The 23,830-nt window shown below is 42.3% G+C and overlaps 1 protein-coding gene across 1 annotated transcript in view; it reads left to right on the forward strand.

Annotated features, from left to right (window-relative positions):
- KCTD16 (potassium channel tetramerization domain containing 16) overlaps positions 1-21,391 on the forward strand; it is a 289,778-nt gene extending 268,387 nt beyond the window's left edge. The window contains exon 2 of the mRNA XM_015414323.1: positions 20,940-21,391. Within this exon, the coding sequence (XP_015269809.1) occupies positions 20,940-21,391 (452 nt within the window). The remainder of the gene's footprint in view (positions 1-20,939) is intronic.
- Positions 21,392-23,830: the final 2,439 nt, after the last annotated feature.

Below are 23,830 nucleotides of genomic sequence, written 5' to 3' on the forward strand. Positions count from 1 at the left end.
CACTGGGGATTGTGAGACTAGGGCTGCCAAGTGGGGGCGGGTGGGTGGGTAAACCCCCGCTTTGGAGGCCCGATTTCCGCCACCGCGGAATTGGGCCCTGGGGGGAACTCCACCCCCCGAAGCACAGCGTGGCTGCGTCACCAGAGATGACGCAACCATGTCGATCACGTTGGGGACGTGGCCCCGATCATCGGAGGGAAAACTCTATGGTTTTCCCTCCGACGATCGGGGCCATGCCCTCAACGTGATTGACATCGCACGTCACTTCCGGTGACGTGCTGGCGGCGGGCACGCTTTGCACGCACACACAACAAGGGACAGCTCCCAGAGCGGTGCGTGGCTCCCCTGCTGGTGAGTAAAACTCACTTGGCAACCAGTATTCCCTCTAAGCTGAGTTAGTGTGAGCTAGCTCACAGTTTTTTAGCCTCCAGTTCACACATTTTTGTCTCAGCTCAGGAAGGATGGCTCCAGAGCAAACTCATTTATGCAGTAGCCAAATCGCTCACTCACAACTTTAATGCCAGTAGCTCACAGAGTAGAATTTTTGCTCACTAGACTCCACAGCTTAGAGGGAGCATTGTTGGCAACCCTATGTGAGACCCTTGTGGTTAAAGCTCTGCAGCACACAGTATTCCAGTAACTAATGGTGATGGGTAACTGAGTGAAATTGTTCCTTCTCCTTATTCCACCAGTGGAGCTTCTGAGCTGCGATCACACACACTAAATAATGCACTTTTAATCCACTTTCAATGCACTTTCCAACTGGATTTTACTGTGGCCCAATCTGCATCTTGGGCCCAATCTGCATCTAGCATTTGCTCCGTTGTTTTACCAAACCCACACTGGAAGAGAAAAAGATGCAGCTCAAAACCACATTCAAATACCCCGAGCCAACGTCACACTGACTGAAGAGTCACCCCTGAATGGCCCAGATATCAAACAAAGTGAAAGCAGCATACAGTCTGGACACTGCCATAAAATCTGACAATCAATCAAAGTGAGTGGCGTGCAAAGCAGAGGGGAATTTCTGTTCCAGTGTGGGTTTAGTAAAACAGCGGAGCAAATGCTAGATGCAGATTGGGCCTGTGTGAACTGGCAAAATCCAGTTGGAAAGAGCATTGAAAGTAGGTTGGAAGTGCATTATTTAGTGTGTGTGATTGCAGTGTCATAAAAGGCTCCACTAGTAGAAAAGACAGGTGGGGCAATTTTACCCAACCTTCTCCCTTCACTGCAGCCCTCTGTGCTGTATGTCATTTTGTCCTACAGTGCTCTTCCACCCTTTAGGAATGCCATTGGGGCGGAGGGGCTGTTGGGGGAAGAAGAATATGGGGCACACCTGCTTCCTCAAGTATCTTGTGCTCATGGCTTGTGGACCCAAAGCAAAATGATCAGCACTCTCTGTTGTTACCTTGTTTCCCATTAAACAAATTCCTTTGGAAATCTAGGGATTTCTAAACCTGCAATGATGTTCCATTTCATTTCAGGGTTTTGAACTCAATCATGCAGGCTTTCCTTCCCAAGCAGGTTAGGTGGGGAAGGTTGGATCTCAAAACCATACTCAGAATATCTATTCAGAATAATTCTATTGACTCAGAAATCAGCATCCCAGAGGTAAACATTTATTCTCTCCCCCCCCCCCCGTTTATTCTGCCCTTCCCCCAGGGAACTCAGACAATGTATATAGGCTTCAAGTTCTTCCCCCATTATATTCTTGCAACAACCCTTTAATACAAATAAAGAAGAAAGATTGCAACTAACTCAAGGTGAACCAGCCCCCTTCATGGATGAGCAGGGATCAAGAAGAAAAGTAAAATTAAAAAAAAAGAAAATATCCCAATTTCAAATTGTCACTTTGCCATGGAAGCTTGCTGGGTGTTAGTCAACCATTCACACACTATTAGCCTAATTTACCTTGCAGGGCTGTTGTGAAGATAAATTTGAGGAGAGGAGAGTGATGGGAAGAAAGACAGGGTATAAATCAAGTGTGTGTGCACGCACATGCATGCATGTGTATACACACACATACATCATGTCAATTTTGGCAGGGAAAGAAGAAGAATGAAAGTGAAAAAAGGAGGGCCTAGTAAGAAAGTGCGCTGGGAAAGGGATTTCCTTTGCTTCCAAGGAATAAACAGGCAAGGTAATCTGAAAGCTGGAAGACTATAGAGCACAGGTTTAGGTGAATGATCTTGCTAACTTCAGAGGTTAAGGACCATTGTACCTTTAATATTCCCCCCAAAAGAGACAAATTATGCTTGATAGAGTTTCTCCCATCACCAAGAGGGGTGCCAGTTTCCAGGCTGGGCCTGGAGTTCTCCCAGAATTACAACTCATCCCAGACTACAGAGATCAGTTCCCCTGGAAAAATGGCAGCTTTAGAAGGTGGAATCTATAGCATTATACCCCACTAAGGTCCCTCCCATCCCCAAACTGCACCCCTCCCCTGACTCCAGCCTTAAATCTCCAAGCATTTCCCAACCCAGAGTAGCCAACTCTGTTCCACACCAGACAATATTTTCCCTTTTAACATATTTCATTACTACACAAAAACTTTAGCAGGATAATAACCTATGGTCCAAACTAGATGAGACACCAAGAAATCTGTGAGCAGATCTCCAAAGCACGTTTGTCAGATCAGGGCCATGGTGAAGAGGAAGAGGGTTAACCCTTCCCACCATTTTGACAACTTCAGATACCTTTTCCCTAAATGACCCACTGGGGAATACATATAGGTTGAATCTGCATTTGTCTTTCCCACTGGTGTCCCAGCCTTCTGACTCCGTCTTCAAAAAAACTGTTTACATTTGCTTTCGTTTTCAAACTTCAACTGCACAAGTATACTTTTGCATGTCTGCATATGTTTATTGCCCTCTTGGGGCAGCTCCATTGTAATTGGGCCTCCGCACTGCTTTAAATGAATCTTCTCCAAACAGCATTCAAACAAGCATAGAGAAAGACGGCGTCACAGAAGCACGAAACTAATTTAAAAATGCAAATGCAGATTCGACCATAGACTGCTACCACAGGTGGGAAAATGGCACCAGGGAAAGGACTAACGTCATTCCTCCCACCCAGGTAGGCCTGGTTATGCTTAGGTCCCCTGTGGTTACCAATATTCATTTATTCCCTGCTGCTGCATCATTTAAATAGCCTTTTTACATAGTCATATTAACAATTCCATCCAAGGATCTTCCCATGTGTGTTCTAGTTAAGCCATGAAAGACAATGAAGCATACCTTAATTTGAACTAATCATCCAAGGCCCCTGCCACACGCAGGGGAAAAGGCGCTTGAAGGCGCGGCTTTTAAAAGCCGCGCCAATGTTGACACGGCGCGGCGGGATCCCACGGATCCCCCGGCCGCGCCGCCTTTTCTCCCCGGCGCGATCAAACGCCAGCTTGCCGTGCCGCGTCCTCTTGAACCACCATTCTGAGCAAGATCCCTTAGCATGACGTGAGAAGCAGCATGGATGCCAAGCAGCGGTTGTAGCTTGACCTTCTTTTCCAATCCTCTCTGGTGGTAATATTCTGTATGTTGTACATTGTTTTCAGTGTTTCTCTTGGCAGTACATGCATGGGACCTGCAAATTTCTCAGTGTAACAATTTCATAAAATAGATTATTGTTGTTCTATTCTTACCATCATTATCATTTTAGGCATGAGGTGGAAACTCTGAAACATACATTAATATCAGAAATGTAACGAGTTGTTCCCTGTGCTGGCTATGTGAAGGAATATAAATGTTTGATTCTGCATTACCTGCATGAATAATTCAGAAGAATAAAGACAACTCAGTGGTCTTTCTCCTAGAAAGAAAATTAAATGGGCAATATTCTTTGATACTTATAAATTATGCTTATAATTTTCCTCATAATGAGTAGGGTTGTTGGACTCGTTGCTGAAAGATACCACTAATGTTACAGGTTTAAACTGAGTAAAACAGCTAGTGCCCTCATGCCTCTGATAGTCCAAATGTTATTCATTTGTATGACTGGAAAAGTCGCATAGAATCCAATACTAACAAAACAGTCCTTGGCAGACTGTTCTAAACTCTTTTAAACCCATTGAAGTCAATGAACAGGGGGCTGTGTAACTCCTTGGGTTTGCACTGTAACTGTCAGTCCAAGCACAGAAACTGTAAATGATGGCAGAAACTCATTATTGGTCATCTCCAATCCTGTCTTTGAAACAGATAAAATCAAAATCTGCTCATTGTATTGGCAGAAAAGCTTCATTAATTATGAGGACAGGCTAACTCAAATAGGCTATGTGTGATAAACATATGTTCTTCCTGATGTTCAGTGATTTTTTTTAAGCCTTCTGTACAAAGTTAACAGATTCAGTACATTTACTCTGATTTGGCTTTGGAATGTTATCATATTGCAAATTTCATATGATTATGTGGTATCACATAATGCCTACTTAGGGTGACCATAATATTTTCTGTCCTCTAAAATGACTTCATAAAATCATGTAGCTAATAAGTTGATTTACACATTAAAGAGAACACAGGTTGTGTCCAAGGTTTTGAGTCCTGCAGTGTAACAGCCACATGTTTGTTTCTACTCAGTTCCCCCACATACTGTTCCTGATTTGGATTGTGACTGTGGCACATGTAGTACATGTGGTTTTCCCCAATGGGCCAAATAATGCACCCCCAGGACCATTGCTGGTCAGGAGACTGACAAAGGGGGGAAGGCTTAAACCCCTTCTCCGTATGTGCCACATTTGTGATCCTAGTTGGGTACTGTCACATGGAAATTGAGAAGAATCCACAACTTATACATGACTGTTACACAGGACATGGGGTGGGGATCCCAAACCCAGCTGTGTTATCTGTGATGCATAAAGCATGACTGCATATGACATAATGTCAATATGTTGCCTGCATGATCCCTGCATAATTGGCTGAAGTCACACCTGGGGAAATTTTTTTTAAAAAAAATAATGGAAGGATGCAGCTCTGAACAGACAGTATACAGTGTGAAAGAACAGTTATGGAAGATTTGTAATATGTAGTTCCTGAAAACCTTCTTTCACAACCAATGTTTCCATGTGTGAAATTTAACAGTGACGGAGGTAAAACACATTCTCAGAGTTTACATTTCAGATACGGTAAATACAAAACAATTTAATACTAATTTGAACAGTCACACCACCTTAATTAATCCTTGCAGCATATAACTAGAAAATTGATAACCTTACAAAATTAGAATGAAAAATGCCATGAGCAACAAACTCATCCATTTTGGTAGTTTTAAATAGCTTCCCTTCATAATCCACCCTACAGGCCAGAAGTACAGCACTATGAAAGTTGTTAAAATCAAACCCACCTTCAATTATTTCCTCATGCTGCATCATTTAGTAGTAGCCACCATTTACATAATCACAGTAACAAAATTTCTTCACATTAATTGTATATTTAAAATAGTACTTGCAAAGAGTAGATCTTTTATGTACTCAGGGACAGGGCTCTAGTCGGGGGGGAGCTCTCAGGTACGGAGCTCCGGAAGAGAACCTCTAGGGGGCGGGGCCATCACGTGGTGAAGCCCCGCCCCCTTCTTTACCCCGCCCTCTGCTTCGATCCTCATTCCGTTTGGGAATGAGGATGAAGCAGGAGGGTAAGTAGCCGGGCCTTCTGACACACTTCCGGTGATGTCAGGGGGTGTGGCCTTCTGTCACTTCCGGTGATGTCAGGGGGCGTGGCATATGCAAATAAGTTATGCTAATGAGTTATGCTAATGAGCTCCGGCAGCTCTTTTTCTACAACAAGACCCCTGCTCAGGGATATTAATTCCTAATGGGTGTTCTTAGTAAAATTCCCTGTCTGTGGAGAAGTTTATTCATGAGTGATCTTCTGGCTTCTAGCAAAGCAATGCTGGCCTCCACTGAAGTTGGTCTGATTTGGATTGCCATTGCTTGGAATGTTGCCATAATCGAGCAGTTCAATCAAGACGTTGCCAGGTATCACTTGGTCTTGTAAATGATGTTTCTTAGTCTGGTTTATGAGCCAGTTTGTTGTAGTGGTTAAGAGTGACAGACTCTAATCTGGAGAACCAGATTTGATCCCCACTCCTCCACATGAAGCCAGCGAGGTGACCTTGGATCAGTCACAGCTCTCTCAACCCTACCAACCTTACAGGGGGACTGGAAGGGAAAGTGATTGTAAGCCACTCTGAGACTACTTTGGGTAGTGAAAGGAGGGGTATAAAACCAACTCCTCCTCTTCCTCTTCTCCTCCTCCTCCTGTAATGCAGTAGCTGTAGATTTTGAACTCAAATCAAGTGTAACTTTCCAGAGTGCTCCAGAAAACCTGAAGCATAATGGTGAAAATCATAAAGAACTCTGAAACTTAGAATTAATCATTTGTATATTCTTTTAGTGACAAGAATTCCCATGCAAATTTTTATTAGATTTCTCATTAAAAAATTCTTTTTACAGAATTTAGGAAAATCTAATTTTTTTAGATTTAGATTTAGACTCACACAGTGAATCGAGGGAATGTAAACAAACAGAAATAGAAGTATATATCCTATACAGAATTCAATGAGCCAAGTAGACTATAAGTGGGAGAATGTATTTTCATTATAAAGAGAGATTAAATTATAAATACAAAGGAGATAGTAACGGAGGCATCTAATCTGTTCTTCGAACCATAAGTTATAAAATCAATGTAATCTTCACTCTTTTTAAAGATCCCCAGTCATCACAGTGTAATTAACACACACTATTCTGCTATAAAAATTGCTCAGTTAAATATATTTATATTTTATTATAATTCTAAAACACATCTAACCCTGTAGACTGTACATGCCAGAGTTTCACTCTGTCCCTTGAGCATTTGCCATTGTTGAATGTTGCGCAGTTGAATGTAGTACAGTTTGTATTACCTGGTTCGGAAAATCAGCTTGAGTTTCTTTCACATCACAAGGAGCATTTCCTGTTTCCTGTTTATCTTGACAGACAGTGCCCAATCAGGTTCATAAGTAGTGAGCATATAGACATGCCTGTATTGAAAAATAATTCTGGTTAATTTATTATTTGCAACATTTTTAATAGCTCTCTTGATTCAAGTGGTGATGTACACAGCAAAAAATAGCAAGAAACAACAAAAAACAACTGTGAGCTGAATTACCCGCAAAAGTATATCCAAAAGGAGACTTCAGCAAAGTGAAATGCACATGTAATCAGTAATGAATCTATACCTAGAATCCATCATGGGAAAATACAGAAGTCCACAGGATCCATAGAAGGAAAAAAACAAAGTCCAGAGTAGATATCCAACACTTTTCCTAGGTAGTATGGAGTCTCATTCCAATTTCTTTACAGGACAATGCTATTCAGTTTCTTTATGGGCCAGGTCTTCTAAACTTTAATGTGCACCTCTCAAGGTTGCTTCTATGTAAACAGGACCAAACATGCCTCCTGTAAAGAAATTGGAATGAGACTTCCTGTACTTGTTCTTTGTTCCCGAGGAAGGACCAGAAGTCTTAAACACTGCATACTGATTACATGTGCATTTCACTTTGCTAAAGTCTCCCTTTGGATACACTTTCACGGGTAATTCAGCTCACAGTTGTTTTTTGTTGTTTCTTGCTATTTTTTGCTGTGTACATCACTACTTGAATCAAGAGAGCTATTAATAAGTAGTGATGTTATCAGAAGTTCTGTGGCAGTTGAGACCAACCAGTATCAGAATAGAGGCATTGGGCTTCTGGGCTTGGAGAAAATCTGAATAAAGAAAGAAGAGGAGAACAAGGAGGTTGTGGTGCTGGTGGTGGTCTCTGTCCTGCAATGCCCCAAGAGGGATTCTTGGTCTCAGAGCAGCAGACCTCCACACTGGCAAAACAAAAGCCCATCTCAGAGGAAATTATTATATTGCTTCAGGGTCCCCCCCCCCCCAATGTGTTTTGTTCTGTCTAGTAGTCCCAGAGGGCGCAAAACACTTGTGGGAAAGCGGGGGGGGGGGAGAGAACCCAAAGCAATAGGGACAAACAAGTGATAAAAATGACAGTGCGGAAGTGGCCAAAGTCAGAATGCCTTCCTGCTTTCACTTTCTTCTGCTAGATCCCAGGTCAGAATAGTAGCCTATACTGTTCTACTACTCTGTGTTGGTATTCTGGTACAAAATAAAGCTTTGGCTTGTCAAAAAAAAAATTGAGATTGTGGGTCAATGTACTTTCTCCAAAGTGGGATCATATGAACAATATCTTTAAATACCCGCCCCTTTATGTATGAAAAGCAGCATGATTCACTAAACTGTTTCTGGTTCTACATATAAATTTTGCCAAGTATCTTGTGAATCAAAATTCTCAAACAAATCTTGGAGAAATTAGTAATACAACACAGAATAAAACAGTGGGCTAAAAATCTTGATGGTATAAGAGAAAATGAGATGCTAAAGGCAGGAGCATTTTGTTCATGTAATTAAATGATTGAGCATTACCCCTTAAGCCAAAGTAACACTGCAATTCTTTACTTAGCTGCAGGACCCATTTTAATTAGCAAATTAAAGCAGTGCATCATAATAAACATCCCATGGAAACCCTGGCAACTCGGACAAGTGCACAAAACATTGCCTGCTTTCCCCCAGCACCCACTTTGCAAAATGAAGTACTCAAGGAGAGCAGATGGGAGGAGGAGATGGAGAGCCCCATCCACTCACCGTAGGCTCCTGCAGAGGGTCTGGTGCTGCCGGGCTCCCTGTCCCCGCAACCACCTGTGCGTGAGGAGAGCCTGCAGTTAAGGGGCAGCTGCCACTCCAGCTAGAAAGTCAGCATCCGCTAAGTTCATGAGTCACTCTCCTGAAGAAACATATCCTCCAAACTCCTCACATGCCCCCAGTGAGCATGTGCATGCCAGCTTTGCACATGCCTATTCAAGACAGGGATGCTGTCGCGAAGCCCTTACCTTGCCCTTTACCTAAAGTTCAGCCACTTTGCCAAAAAACAGACAGAGAGGAGGCCACACATCAGTCACCTTGCATGCATGCCTCTGACTCTCTCCTGGGGAAGGGTCAGGACACTTTCCCCTTCAGGCCCACCATAAAGTGTCAGTCCAGGGGAGGAAAAGGATGACAGAGAACCAAAGTGGGCCAGGCCCAAGAACTCACCAGCAGCTGCAGGCCTCACCATGATGTGATGCCCCTTGCTGCCCCCTGTCCTTCTGGCTGCCCCAGGATTACAAAATGCGCTGAAGAGTAGAGCTGCCAATAGGTACCAGGGCCAAACCCTGCTGAAGGTCATCTCTCCCCTCACCTCAATGTGCCCCTGATCTCCTTCCAGACCCCGCCGGTGGAGGTGAGCGTGCAATAGAGCACAACGAGGAGACTCGTCCTTCTGGCCCACCTCACTTGCAGCTGGGCTGAGTCTGTCCTTTTCTCCTTCCAGCCCTCCCTGTCCCCGACTCTCAGTTCACCTGAAGGTCAAGATGGAGAGAAGCAAGCTCACTGTCTTTGCCTGCCCCATGCCCGGCTTGCCCACCGCCTGCTAGTCGCCCTGTGCTCAGAAAAAGAATCTATTCAGGCATGTGCACATAAAGCTTTATTTAATTACTAGCTGGGGTGTTTATCCGGCTATCTGATATGGCCAAGCCCAAAAAACCCCAAGATATTCAGGAATTTTGGGACTGCCAGATATCTGGCATTAAAGGGTATTTAAAGAGATTGCAGTCCCTTTAAACACCTTTCAGGTGAAGCCACAGCTTGGGGAAGGCTTTTAAAGGGACCATGAGCCCTTTAAATGCCTTTGGCGTTTACCCACAGCTTGCAAAAGGCATTTAAAGGCATTCCCTTCAAATGCCTTCCCCCCTTCCATTGGAAACAATGAAGGATGGGGACACTTTCTGCTGGGGCCCATAGGATTTTGAAACTTGTGGTGTTTTGAGGAGAGAGATCAGCAGCTATGCTGCAAATGTGGTGCCTCTACCTCAAAAAACAGTCCCCACAGAGCCCCAGATATCCCTGGATCAATTCGCCATTATACTCTACTAGGAAAAAGGCTTGTTGTGGAAATAAATACAATGGCCTCTAGAAAGAGGCTCTTGGCGGGTGCTGTGGCAACCTCAACAGGGTATAATGACACTGAGTCCACCATTTTCTCCAGAGGAACTGATCTCTGCTACTTAATGAACACTTATAATTTTGAGTGATCTCCAGCCCTCACCTGGAGATTGGCAACAATGGTTCCCCAGAAGGGAATAGTTGGTTTGGAGGGTGGAGTCTATGGCTTTGTACCTGTTCGAGGTCCCACGCCTCCTGAAACCTCACCCTCTCCAGGCTCCATCCCTCACATCTCCAGGAATTTCCCACCTGGAGTTGGCAACCCTATCTCCTTCCCAGCCAATCATCAACCTACCTTTATTTCCCCCTCACTCCTCAGCTTTCCACCCCCCCACACACCTGCAGCCTCTCCCGTCCTCTGAAGCCCTGACTACTACGTCACATTGGCTGTCCTACGGGGGCTACCTCAGCAGCATATAAGGATACAGAGCCCACCATTTTCTCCAGGGGAACTGATCTCTGCCATCTGGAAAGCAGTTGTAATTCTGAGTGATCTCCAGCCCTCACCTGGAGATTGGACACATTTTACCTCAGAAGAGCAAAACTGGTTAGAATGTTAGAGTCAAAAGCCAATCAAGTTGCATATGCAAATGACCTCTGTGTTCCGAGGCAGAGGTCAATGAGGCTGCATATGCAAATAACCTCTGTGTTCTGACTGGCTATGGGGCGGGGAGAGGAATTGCAAAATGTTTAGAATGTTGGAGGCAGGACTTAGGCAAAGCAGCCACTGAATAGGGAGACCCTCTGATAGAAAGATCAGAGAGCGAACTGATTTTGGAGGGTGTGGAATGTTCTAGAGATGTGCCACTACCATTCGGCTTTTATTTATAAGGGAGATGGGGACTACAGATTATAATGGTCCCAATTAGGGATGTGCATTCGGTTCGTCCGAACCGAATGTACTCCCAAGAATGACCCATTCAAACCCCTTTCAGGCTGGTGCAGACCGATTCAGATTCTCTGATCTGAATTGGCTTGCCGCCTAATTGCCGCTGAATTTCGGCGGCAATTCGGTCCCATTATATCCTATGGGCCATTGAAGTCAATGGCAAAAACATAGGGTATATTCTGGGGGCTGGAGAAAAGGGGGTTTGAGGGAGGGGCTCCAAACTCACAGGGTAGCTGCCAGAGCCTCTCCCCAAGATACCAACCATGTTTGAAGAACATTGGACCAGGGGGTCCAATTCTATGGACCCCCAAACAGGTTGCCCCATCCCCTCCATTGTTCTCTATGGCGGGGAAAAAGTTACACTGGGGGGGGAGGGAGTCCCATGGCACTTGGAGAGATCAGCCCTTTCTATTTATAACAGATGGAGGAGAGAGAAACCTAACAGCACAGCTTGCATTCCTTATTAGTGAAAGGGAGCAAGAGTACAGCAGCACCTTAATGACTAACAAAATTTGTGGCAGAGCATGAGCTTTCATGAATCACTGCTCACTTCTTCAGATATAGCTGGAATGTGAGTCCATCTGTCCTTATATCTTAGAGAGTGAAGTGATTTCAGATTCCCAGTGACAATAGCAGACATTGGTAATGAGAGAAGAAACCTAGGTCTCAATTCAGTACAGTAGTTTTTATTGTCTTGTGCTTTGTGATCAGTGGCAATTCAGCAGTCTCTCTAATCTTCTTTTGGAATTCCTTTGTAAGAGAACTGCTACTCTTAAGTCAGCAACAGAATGCCCTGAATTCCTGGAATATTGCAATGTCCCCCACCACTGGGTTTTGAATGTTGTGGTTTCTAGTAGTTGTTGTAGAAAGAGTAAGGCTGCGATTACACACTTTTTTAGATCCAACATAGGCGCAAATGCCTGTTGGATCTAAAGAGAGCGATCAGACAGCAACAGCTGGGAAGCATCCCATAGTTGTCAGCAAGCTGTGCTGCTCCGCCACAGAAGAGAAAAGACATCGGGGAAAGTCCGATGTTATCCAGATAAGGCAGGCCACGGGTGGACTTCCTCCTGTCTGATCACTCAGGCACACTCTCATGCTGCCACGATGGTCTGATCAGGCCATCCCGACTCCGTGCTAGGTTCCCCTCCTCCAGTATGTGCATCATCGCATACTCCATAGTATGCCCTCAGTGTGGAGGTGCAATTCCTCGATTGCTCATTTATGTGCAAAGGAAACAAACAGCAAAAAAACCCCACATATGACTCACCCACAGTTGCGTCTGATCACACAGTGATGGGCTGCGCCCGCAGCTTCAAAGGGCTGTGTGATCTCACAACTGCGTGTCAAATTCCTCCAGAGGAAATAGCCTCTCTTCCCCTGCGCTTCAACTGGTGTATGTAACCCCAGCCTAAGAGTCTAGGATCACCTTTAAAGACTAACAAAATTGTGGTAGGGTATGTGCTTTTGTGAGCCACTGCTCACTTCTTCATACTTATTTCCATTTATTCTTTGCATCCTCCCAGACTGAATCCTCCTCTACCAAATTGATACTTAGATTTCCTGTCTCATTCGGCATCTGAAATCATCTTTATAAAGTTTATATCTCCGGCATCTCATGTTACATTTTATGGCACACATGGCCAGGCCTGACATAGTGTCTTTTATGTCAGATCTGGCCCTTGTAACAAATGAGTTCAACACCACTGTTTTAATATATTAAACTTCAGCATCATCTTTGAACCTGCACTACATACATATGGAAGGTTACAAGCTCCTTATGAAGGCTTCAGTATATGGAATAATTAAAACAAAAGTTGCTAGTATCTGAAACTACCAAAAAAAATATTTGGAAAGCTTTATGTGATGGCCATCGTATATCATAAAATTTTCTGGCATTTGAATTTCTATCTCGTTGTGTGAACTGTGGCCTTTATAAACTGATGATTTGAGGAATTAATTTTATAGAAATAATGACTTTATTAACAGGACTGTCCTTTTTCATAACAATATCTGTGTCATTAGCCATTCTTTAATAAATTGTTCTAAAGGGGGAAAAAACATTTCTGCTGGACAGTGGTGCATAAACATTGCTTGGTGTTGTGGGACTGTTTTCTTTGATTTTTTAGCTTACCCTCTGACTGTATGTACATCACTTCTTTGGCCTACATAAGCACTGAAGTATGTACCTCCCTTGTTCAATTATTTATGAATTCTGAAAGTTTCATGCATTTACAAATACACTAAATCAAAACATTCTTTGCCAGATTGGGTTGTTAAGGTAAAGGTTTTTAGCCATCTAAATGGAAAAAGGCTATTACCATGTAGACAGTTGTGGACAACCATACAATGGCCAGTAAAGAGAATTAATATATACAACTCCTAATGACATTTGGGATGAGGTTGGTTCCTGTTAAATGGTTGGTATAGTGGAATAAATGGAGTGCATTTTTCTTTTTCACTTGAGTGTGATATGTGTGATAAAGGGGCATAAGAGTTGTAGCTATAGATAGGGTTGCCAGGTCTGGGTTGAAAAATACATGGAGATTTTGGGGGTGGAGCCTGGGGAGGGTGGGGTTTTGGGAAGGTGAAGGACTTCGGCAGGATATAATGCCATAGAATCCATCCTCCAAAGCATCCACTTTCTTCGGGGGAATGGATCTTGATTTTCTGGAGATCAACTGTAATAGTGGGAGGTTGGCAACCATAGCTATAAATGAGTCCAATTAAGCTAAATGGATTATGCTTATAGAGTGAAAGAGAGATTTTATCCTTGTTTTACAGACTCAGAATGGGATTTCACTGTGAGTCATGGAAAATCAGGACAAGGACACCCAATAATTTTCTGAAGTGAGGAGTGACCACAAATTTTTGTTAGTCTTTAAGGTGCTACTGGACTCTTACTTTTTTCTACTGCTACAGACAGACTAACATGGCTATCCATCTTGAATAATTTTTTGGGTTCTGCATCAATTGGATATGTAGCCTTTCCTTTTCTTTCCTGACTTTGGTGACGTCCAGAGTTTAAATATATATTTTTCTCACTTTCTGTATTTAGGAACTGTAGCATTTCATTGCCAGTCATTTTTTTATCACCAAATAATAATTTTATTCTGAAGCATATGGCTTCAGTTTGGAAAATGCATGGAAACCATTTGGGATGAAATGCTCAAAGCTATTTATTGACTACAAGTGAGATATCTTTATAAGTCTTCTAATTAAAAAAATTAGGTCGAAGTGGTGAATTTTTGGTGCATCTTGTACACATAGGAAGAACATCTGACAATTCTTAGTCACTGGGCTCAGTGTCTTAGAAATTGTAATTATCAACATAATTCTTGTCGGTGATCCATAGATCAAGTGATGCATGTGTTGTTACAGATCAGGAAGGCACCCAATGTGTGATTGTGAAGCTTTTCCTGTAGTAGCCTCAATTTCACAGGGGTACCTTCCTAGAAGTTACTAGCTTTCTACACATTATACAGTTGTGAACAGGGTCAAAGTTTACAGAGGAACAAACATACTGTCATCACCAATTATGACCAAGAACACTGGCTGCAGAACAGTACAAGCCATACTTTTGTAGACTCCCTTCCCAGTATTGAGAACATTAATTCCTGACCATTCCTGATTGCAGGGATGGTACTTACCTACCTGTGATACGTAGGAAGGCCAGCAGCTGCTCACATAGGTGGTCACAGGGGGGATTCCAATGCCTCCCGCTACTGATCGCTACTGAAGGAGGGATGTGGTGTCCTTAACACAGGGTACCAGCAGGCAGTGGCAATGTGGTCACTGCTATGGTACATACAAACATACATCTCCTGAATGGATAGCAGAACCCAACATGGGTTCTGGTGATGACATCACTTGCCAGTGGTGTATGCAGGATAGACTTGTCCCTGACCTGCTATGTCTTTACATATGGAAGCTTCTGATGTGGAGGAGCATTCACTCATAGCGTTCTCTGTGCACTGACCTGATTGATTCCAGGAAATGTTATTCTGCTCCTTTTAAACTAGTCCAAAGAGGTCTGATGCAGTGAAAGCACTGTATGGAATTCTATAGCATGCATTCTGAGCAGAAGAAGTAATGGTCAGAACCTTTGAAATTTCATTCCTGTCTGTGATTTTAGTGTGTCTAGGAGAAAAACAAGGAAGATTTATGTCTGTGCTATATCTGTCAAAATCTGTCTCATCCATCTCTATCTATTTCTTTACTCCTGAATTATTTTGGGGGGCCTTTTGAAAGCTGGCAGGTGGTTGTTGGAATAAATCATTTTGCGATCATGGAATATGGTTGTTCTAAATCTGCTCCCTTTTGGCAAAGAAACAATAGGTAGCTCCAGCAGAGGAAAATTACCATTGTGTTAAAATGTCAACTGCAGACTAAAGACTTGTAAATCGATAAGGCTTGTAGAAGTGTATCCCCCCCCCTTCTTTCAAAAGTTCACATGATTCGTTTTTACTAAGCCTTGGTGTGTAATGGCTCTTCCAAAACTGGGAAAATTATATATTTTTAAAAAAATTCAATGTAGCTATTATTGACTTTTCCAGACTAGATACAGGAGGACTCTCAAAGCAAGTCTATAAATTAAATTAGCCATCCAGCTCACAGACTGTTAGGCTCCTTCATCATGAACAGGGAGGAACAAGAAGTGTGTGTGGGGGGAAGCTGTTTTCCAGACTGCTTCCATAAATGGCAGGTGTTTTGTAAACAGCTGCTGGAAAGCTGAGGAAATGGAATCAAAGAGAGTAGTGTGTATTTTTTTTTTTAAAAAATGCACAGACAATTGAGGACTTTGCAAAGTCATTTTTCTTTGCATTTTCCCCTCCACTAGGCTTGGCTTTCTTCATAGGAAAAAGAAAGAATAGGAACTTTTCTTGTGTTATATGTAGCTAACAGATAAAGGGGTTGTATAGAGAAGCCTCCAAAAGAAAAATATAATGGAAGCTTCATGGCTGGGAGTGTGGAAAGGGGCTTCCTCTTACTGTAGTCAACACAGAGACTTTTTATGCCTGATCAAACAGGGGTTTGCATCTGACATCTGAAATGAAACATCTCCAGAAAGTAGGTTACCAACCTCTAGGTGGTTATGCAAACAAACAAACAGAATAATCTGCATAAATTATACTAGAGAGGTCCGTCTTCTTATACAGCTCTAATTATAACTATAAACAATACACACACAAAAATGGTTTTGCCACCCTGCATGAATGACATCTACCAGGTGAATAGTGACCTTAATAGTCTTTGAAAGTCTCTCTTTAGAATGATGCAGTCACCATGATGCTCATGATGCAGAGAGGTGTTTCAAATAGAAAACACAAAGCAGACAGCACGGGCTCAGGAATAGCCACAATGTAAACCAAGAGTGGCAATGGCATGCCTTGGTTGCTTCACCTTTTCTTAAGGCTTCATTAGGTCACTTACCTTAGTGATGGAGCTGCAAACATTAGACTTGCTGTAAATTACATTCCATACTAATAGAGGAAGCAGACTTATGGAATTCTAGGACTTACCCCACCAAGCTCTGGTAAGATTCAAAGAGAGGAAGAGGAGAGATTGGATTTATACCCCACTCTTCACTTGGAGTCTCGGAGTGGCTTAAAATCAAACCCAGTTCTCCAAGATGAGAGTCCATGCACTTAACCACTACACCAAACTGACTCCACACCAAAATGATTCGTAGTCTACAAATATATTCCAAACAGCTAGGTATCAGGCTCTGATCACCAGACCATATTGGCTAGCTAAAAAGCATCCCCAAACTCCCTAATGACAAATAGCTGTAGAGAATCTTAAAGGAATACATAAAAGCCATAAGTATTTACAGGAACACAGACAAATCTATGGACAAATTCAAACCACATGGTTGCATGGTTCCAAACTTAAAAATAAAATACATTTCCTTCCTCAATACAATGTTTTCCACATTCTGTCTGCTGTACTGGTTAGTGGGAATTCTATATAGAATAATGAACTTTATATCCTCTGTTTTGTGGTTTGCCTCAATGGGTTCACCATGGGTACCTCCTTAATTTTGTTCTTAATTCTATTTTTTTCTAACATTCTATAATTTATTAGCCTGATAGTAGACCCAATATAGGCCTTTTTGCATGGACATAATGATAAATATACTGAATAAATTGAGTTACAATTATTGAAAACCTTAAAATTCCAAAATATATTCAGTTTTGGACCATCAAACCAGTTTAGGACCAACTCATAAGTTAGGCACCTCCCACATTTAATGAAACCAGATGGTAAATTATTATTTAAGACTCTGGGTGCTCTAATATCTCACCTTATTATCATATTTCCAATGGAGTTGCCCTTCTTTCATCCAATCAAAGGAAAGGATTCACATCCCAAGAAGTTCTTTACAATGTGACAATGTTTAAAGATGGCTCTTTTGATGTGTTGGGACATAGATGAGAACTCAAAAGCACAAGTGATTCTCTTGTTTTCAACTTTCTGCTTGTTCTGTAAATACATCTCTCTGTTGTTCTTTCTCACTTCACTGTATGCTGCTTCCAATATATCATTAGGGTACCCTCTTTGCCTAAAGGCTTGCAACACACCCCATTGTATTGTTTCTTCTGATCCTTATCTATTGACTCCTAGGTAAACTATCTCTCAGATGCTTAGGGTGACTGGATCTGTATTGTAGCAAAGAATTTCTATCAGTTGGTTTCCTATAACCCTTGACAGCTAATTTATCACCATTTTTGAAAATTGTAACATCCAGGAAGTTGATACTATGTGTGTCATAAGACACAGAAACGTTAATAGTAAGATTCAGTGTGTTGATCCATGCACTAAACTGATTAATAACCAAGGGATTCTCTATAATTAAAAAACAGTCATCAATAAATTGGTAGCATCTTCAAATCTCCCTCCAAAATGGGTTGTTGTTAGGGTCATAAATAAATGTGCTTTCAAATTTGTCCGTAAAGAGAATGGCAATATCAGGTGCAGGGGAGCTCCCCATGGAGACCCCCTTCTTTTGCAGGAAGTATTCATCCTTGTTCTTATCCAAGATGATATCCAGGACATCCATTTTAAAAAATGTATGGGAGGGTCCCATTTATCAGTTCTTCTTTCCAGGGTCTTCTCCACTATAAGTCTTGCTTCATCCTGAGGAATATATAATTAGATTTATAGCCCGCCCTCCTCGCAAGCGGGCTCAGGGTGGTTCACAGACTGGGCACGTATGCCAATAATTAAAACAGTTAAAAACAAGATAAAGCAATCATTTATAATCATTTAGCACAATACAAGGTGCTCTTGGTGTCTCAGAAAGGTCTTCAGTAACAGGATGGCGTTCTGGTGGTGATGGTACCAGATCGATGATATCAGTTCCAGGCAGCTCTATCGTTCATTTGTCACAGGGCCACCTCACCCCCTGATGTTGCCCGACCCAGTTGTTGTTGGTGGTGCAACGGTGGCGCCTCCTACTTGAAAGCCTGGCAAAAAGCTCTGTTTTACAGGCCCTGCAGAACTGCGCAAGGTCCTGCAGGGCCCGGATCTCCTCTGGGAGCTCATTCCACCAGGTAGGAGCCGCCACCAAAAAGGCCCTGGCCCTAGTTGCTGTAAATCTGGCATCTTTGGGGCCTGGAGTCACCAGGAGATGTTGCGTCCCCAACTGTAGTGCCCTTGGGGGATACGGGGAAATAATAACCCCACATCCATTGATACTAAACAGGTTGATTCTCAATAACATTAATCAAATGTTTAGTATCTCTAATATATGACTGAATGTTCACAGCAAAGGGTTTTAGGAAACAATCAAGGTATTGTGCTAATGGCTCCATAATGGACCCACTTCCAGATAGGATAGGCCTTCCTAGAGGTGGCAACCCTCTCTTATGCAACTTAACAACCTCTAAGTGGTAGCTGGAGATCTCCCGCTGTTACAACTGATCTCCAGGCAACAGAGATTGGTTCACCTGGAGAAAATGACCACTTTTGTATGTATGCAGTTCAGCTATCTAAAATCTAGATTAATCACTCATTGATGTCTTGTCCATTCCAGAGTATGGGTGCAAAGAAAAACTTTTCTTCACAAAATCTGACCAAATTACCATTCTCACTCCCAGCATGCTTCTGCCTGGACCCGCCATTCTTCTAAGCTGCATATATTAGCTCTCAGCCTTTCCCAAGGCCTGGATGGCCCAGGCTAGCTTGATCTAGCCTGACCTCATCAGATCTTGGAAGCTAAGCAGAATTGGCCCTGCTTAGTATCTGGATAGGAGACCAGCAAGGAAGTCTAGAGTTGCTACCCATAGGCTGGAAATGGCAAACCACCACTTCTTGTCTCTTGCCTTGAAAACTTTATGGGGTCACCATAAATTGGCTATGACTTTCCACCACCACTACTTTCCCGATAGTCTTTTAGGATCAGTGGTTTTAAATGGAAATAGGCTCTGAAACAGGGAGCTGGCTCTAGTTCCAAGTGTGATTCCTTCGGCTCTGCACCTCCAAAACCCTTTCCTGCTTTCCACTGTTTTTCAAAAGTAAGGTATAACTGAACACCCTAATAACATTATAAAGGTGTTGAGGGTTTTCAGACCATTGTACTATTCAATAATAACTACCTTATATTAGGTGGTGTGTGTATTATGAGCCATTAATTTGCTTCTGACTTATGATGAACCTAATTCTTGGGGGGAGGGATTTGTGGATTTCCTGCATTGGGTATGGGGTTGGACTAGATGACCCTGGAGGTCCTTTCCAATTCTATTCTATTAATTAACAATCTCAAAAATGGTCCAATCATTGACAACCTTGCTCAGGTTTTGCAAACTGAGGTCCAAAGCTTCCTTTATTACACCAGTTCATATTGGGTCTTCCTCTTTTCCTGCTGTGTTCAGCTTTTCCTGGTGGGTGTAGCCTTCTGGGATTTCCCCCAGAAAGTGCTGAGGCACTTAGTACATCTAAGAAGTTGACTTTGCCTTGTCATTGTTCCTTCTAGTTCAGGATTGATTCCTATGACTGGGAGTGTCTTCCCAGGGTATCGGGCAAAGAAAACTCTTTCTCACAACATGCAATCTTTTAAAAAAGAAATGCTTGGGGTTAAAGTAGTGATCTTCTGAGAAAGAAGAGAGATAGAGAATGCCTTGCTGAAAGCCATCTAATGATTTGGGAGCTTAATTGAGGTTTGAACTGGTGACCTCTCAGCTCAATTTCTTAGCCACTACTGCAGCTTAGCAATCAAGCTGCTCCTCTCTGCATAACCTCATCCTGTATCCTATTTCTTGGTCATGTTATAGTATGCTAGAATGCTGGGAAACGCCCTCAATGTAAAACAAAACAAACAACACCTTACTTGATCTTTATCTGTGGAAACAGTGTCCTGAATTCATATGTGTCGCTGATATAAAGTCACTACTCAACAAACTGAATTCTATTTAGCTTAGTCTGAATGATGGTTTTGGTCCCCACAGGTTGGATGTGATAATTATGTTTTATGGGAAGATAGATGCTTCCAAATGACATTTAAATCCAAGATTAGCTCAGCATTTCATTCAGAGAGAGAAGGGCTTTTCCTTAATCTGTTCTGGTTCTTTCTCCTACTTGTGGATTATTACTTTGGGCAGATCAGCTAAGCATTTAAAGAAATATGAATCACAAAACCAATTAAAGCATATTTAGGCTTCAGTATCGTAACCACTTATGCACACTTAAGTCGTATTGATTGCCATGCAACCTAAATGCATGCAACTGGTCAGAGAATTGCTGTCAGAAGCAGGTTTTTAAAATGGCAGAATGTTGCCAGCTGGCTGATTATAAGCCACAAAGAACAGTGATTTTTCTTCTTCTTAGTACTCATTTGTATACTTCATTCATTCTGTCAATAATGCCATTTGGAAACTAATCCTTATCTGTCTGTTAGCATATGAATGGAAGCTATACTGCATGCCTTTCTGGTGATTCATGACAGCTATATAATAATGTCAACTTACCATGTCTTTTGTTTGTTCTTTCAGGTGAGCCTTCAAGATGGTCTTCATCACACTGTGACTGTTGCTGCAAAAATGGCAAAGGGGATAAAGAAGGAGAAAGTGGGACATCCTGCAATGAACTATCCACCTCTAGCTGTGACAGCCAGTCGGAAGCCAGCTCCCCACAAGAGACTGTTATCTGTGGCCCAGTCACTCGCCAGTCCAATATACAGACTCTGGATCGGCCAGTCAAGAAAGGCCCCGTGCAGCTACTGCAGCAGTCTGAAATTCGTCGGAAAAGCGACCTGCTCCGAACTCTAACTTCTGGCTCTAGGGAATCCAACTCTAGTAAAAAAAAAGCAGTGAAAGAAAAGCTCTCCATTGAGGAAGAATTAGAAAAATGCATCCAGGATTTCCTGAAAATCAAAATCCCAGACAGGTTTCCAGAAAGGAAACACCCCTGGCAATCTGAACTCTTACGGAAGTATCATCTATAGGAGTGGGCCAGGGGCCAGGAAAATCAGCTTAAGTTACAATTTACTGAAAGAGATTCCACTGGCAAAGAAATAAACGATGATGATTTGTTAGGTCACACACACAAAAAAACAATCCATTACTACAGTACTGCCTAATTTGCCTATTTTACCAAAATATTTCTAGTCTCTCTCTCTATAACTATATAGATATTTTCTCCCTGTGGTAGGATTAACAGAGCATCTATTTGTTAGACTTGTCAAATGCTTGCAATGCCACAGGCACAACGAAATTGTCAGCCAGTGAAATATGTGCAATATGATCGTGGCATCACTAATGAAAAAAAACCCTCTTATAATTGGGCAGGACTTGTAGTGGACGGTGAATTTTCTAAGCTGCATGCCTTTTTGAGTTCTGTTTTACTGTCATTTCTTTGGATGAGGAAGGCTGGGATGGGCAGGTGCCTACAGTTTTAAAGGGAAGACTAATGTCATGCCAGTTTACACTAGGAGAGAGTGTATATATGTCTGCGTGCCACATAAAATATTTGTCTGTTTCCTCCTGCAGTCTATTTCCCCCTTGTAGAGTTATGTATAGAATAAGTATTTTCTCCTCTCTCTTTTTTTCTTGGTATGTGTGTGTGTATGTTTGTGAACTAATCTGATATCAGGGGTTGATCTGGATATTTAAACTTGTTCTATTTTCTCTGTTTGCACATCATGAATGTTTATGGACCACAGACTGCTTTCAGCTTAACTGAAAGATCTGAGAAGTTAATGGCTACACTCTAGTACAAAGACATGCACAAATGATACGCTCCTATGCATTCACACCTGAGCTTTTCTCAGCTATTTTGTCACCAACCTTTTCAATGGTTTTCCTTGCTCTTGGGGGAGCTTCTAATGTAGGCAGGTGATTGTGTAAAGCTGATCAATAAAAGAACTCGAGTATGCATACAAGTATAGATACGCTGCAATGTTGCTAGGATTGTCAACTTTTTAAAGGGATCTTGCTTCTCTGCCTTTAATAGCACTGTGATATCCATGCAGCGATTAAGCAGGCAAATCACTTTAACTCAATACCAAGAAAAGACTCATATCACAGTTTTTTTGACATGGCTGTTAAATGCACAGAGGTAAGACTTAAAAAAAAAAAAGGTTTCCAGTAGCAGGAGACCTCCTGTCTCTTTATCTTCTGTCAATAGGAAAAGCAACAAAAGAGGTCATTCGCAATTCTAGCCATGTGTGAAGTGCTTCTTTTATTTTCCTGCACCTCTGTGTAATACAGGGCAGCTTGCCTACCTTCTCTGCTTCCTCATACCATAGAAAGCTCATACTGTCCAAGGGTCCAGGAGATAAAGCATTACAATAAAAGACAGAGGCTGATTTTGCACTAGAGCTGCCTCGCTGTTGCACCACCATTTGCCCTGATACTATTGGTCAATTTCACACCCGAAGCTGCGGGGCTGCATTTGACCTGTGGCTTCGCCCGATTTCCTCTGCAGTTTCGTGAACCTCAAAAAACAGGATCACGAAACTGCAAGGGAAATCGGGCGAAGCTGCGGCTCAAAATCAGCCCCGCGGCTTCGGGTGTGAAATTGACCAATAGTATCGGGGCAAACAGCGGCGCAACAGTGAGGCAACTCTAGTGTGAAATCAGCCAGAAACTGAAAAGGGAAATGCTATATATATATACATCTTGTAGAATAAGTGCATTGGTGGATCTAACAGCTATATTGTTGATTTATGGGAGCTTGCCAGGCACTGCTGCCAAGATGTCTTTGGCCCAAACAAATGGGGAGAGCAGATTCCCATCCTCTTTCAGCACAGATGCAATTAGAAGAAATTATAGGCCTAACAAGATGCATCTTGCACTCCGACTTGCAGGAAATTGATTGTTCAAGTGACAGGCAACATGCCACTCTGGCTGCAAGCATTGAAAAATGAAATTAAAAATTGAAAAGACTCCAAATGCACTCAACTAATGGAAACAGCCTTCTCAGCACACTAGAAATCCCCTTTGTGGGAAGCTGCTTCACTTACTAGCATCTGTACCCATAATATTCCATGAATGAGTGGAAGGTACTGAAGATGCTTGTTTTTGTGGAAATGGAGGGGAAGGATACATTCTTAACCGCACAAAGAATAGGATTAGGTGTGCAATTGCTATGCACTTGACACAAAATCCATCTTCTTTAGCCATCAAACAAACTGAACTGTTAAGCAGACAAGAAGTGGTTATTCTGTGGAAACAAAATTTTCAGTAATGAATATACTTGAGATTCTATTGCAATTAGTAGGAGTTCAGTCAGTGTGTTTAGGATGAGGATGCAGAATATTAAATAATGATAACAGGAAAAGTTTCAAATGTTCAGTTGTACAGCTGAAGGACATTCACTAACAGTTTTAAAATATACTGAATTGCTGAAGATTTGCTTGTCAGGACAAACAGTAGGACCTTAA

The sequence above is a fragment of the Gekko japonicus genome, unplaced genomic scaffold, assembly GCF_001447785.1.
Source record: "Gekko japonicus isolate JY-2015 unplaced genomic scaffold, Gekko_japonicus_V1.1 scaffold96, whole genome shotgun sequence".
Lineage (NCBI taxonomy): Eukaryota > Metazoa > Chordata > Lepidosauria > Squamata > Gekkonidae > Gekko > Gekko japonicus.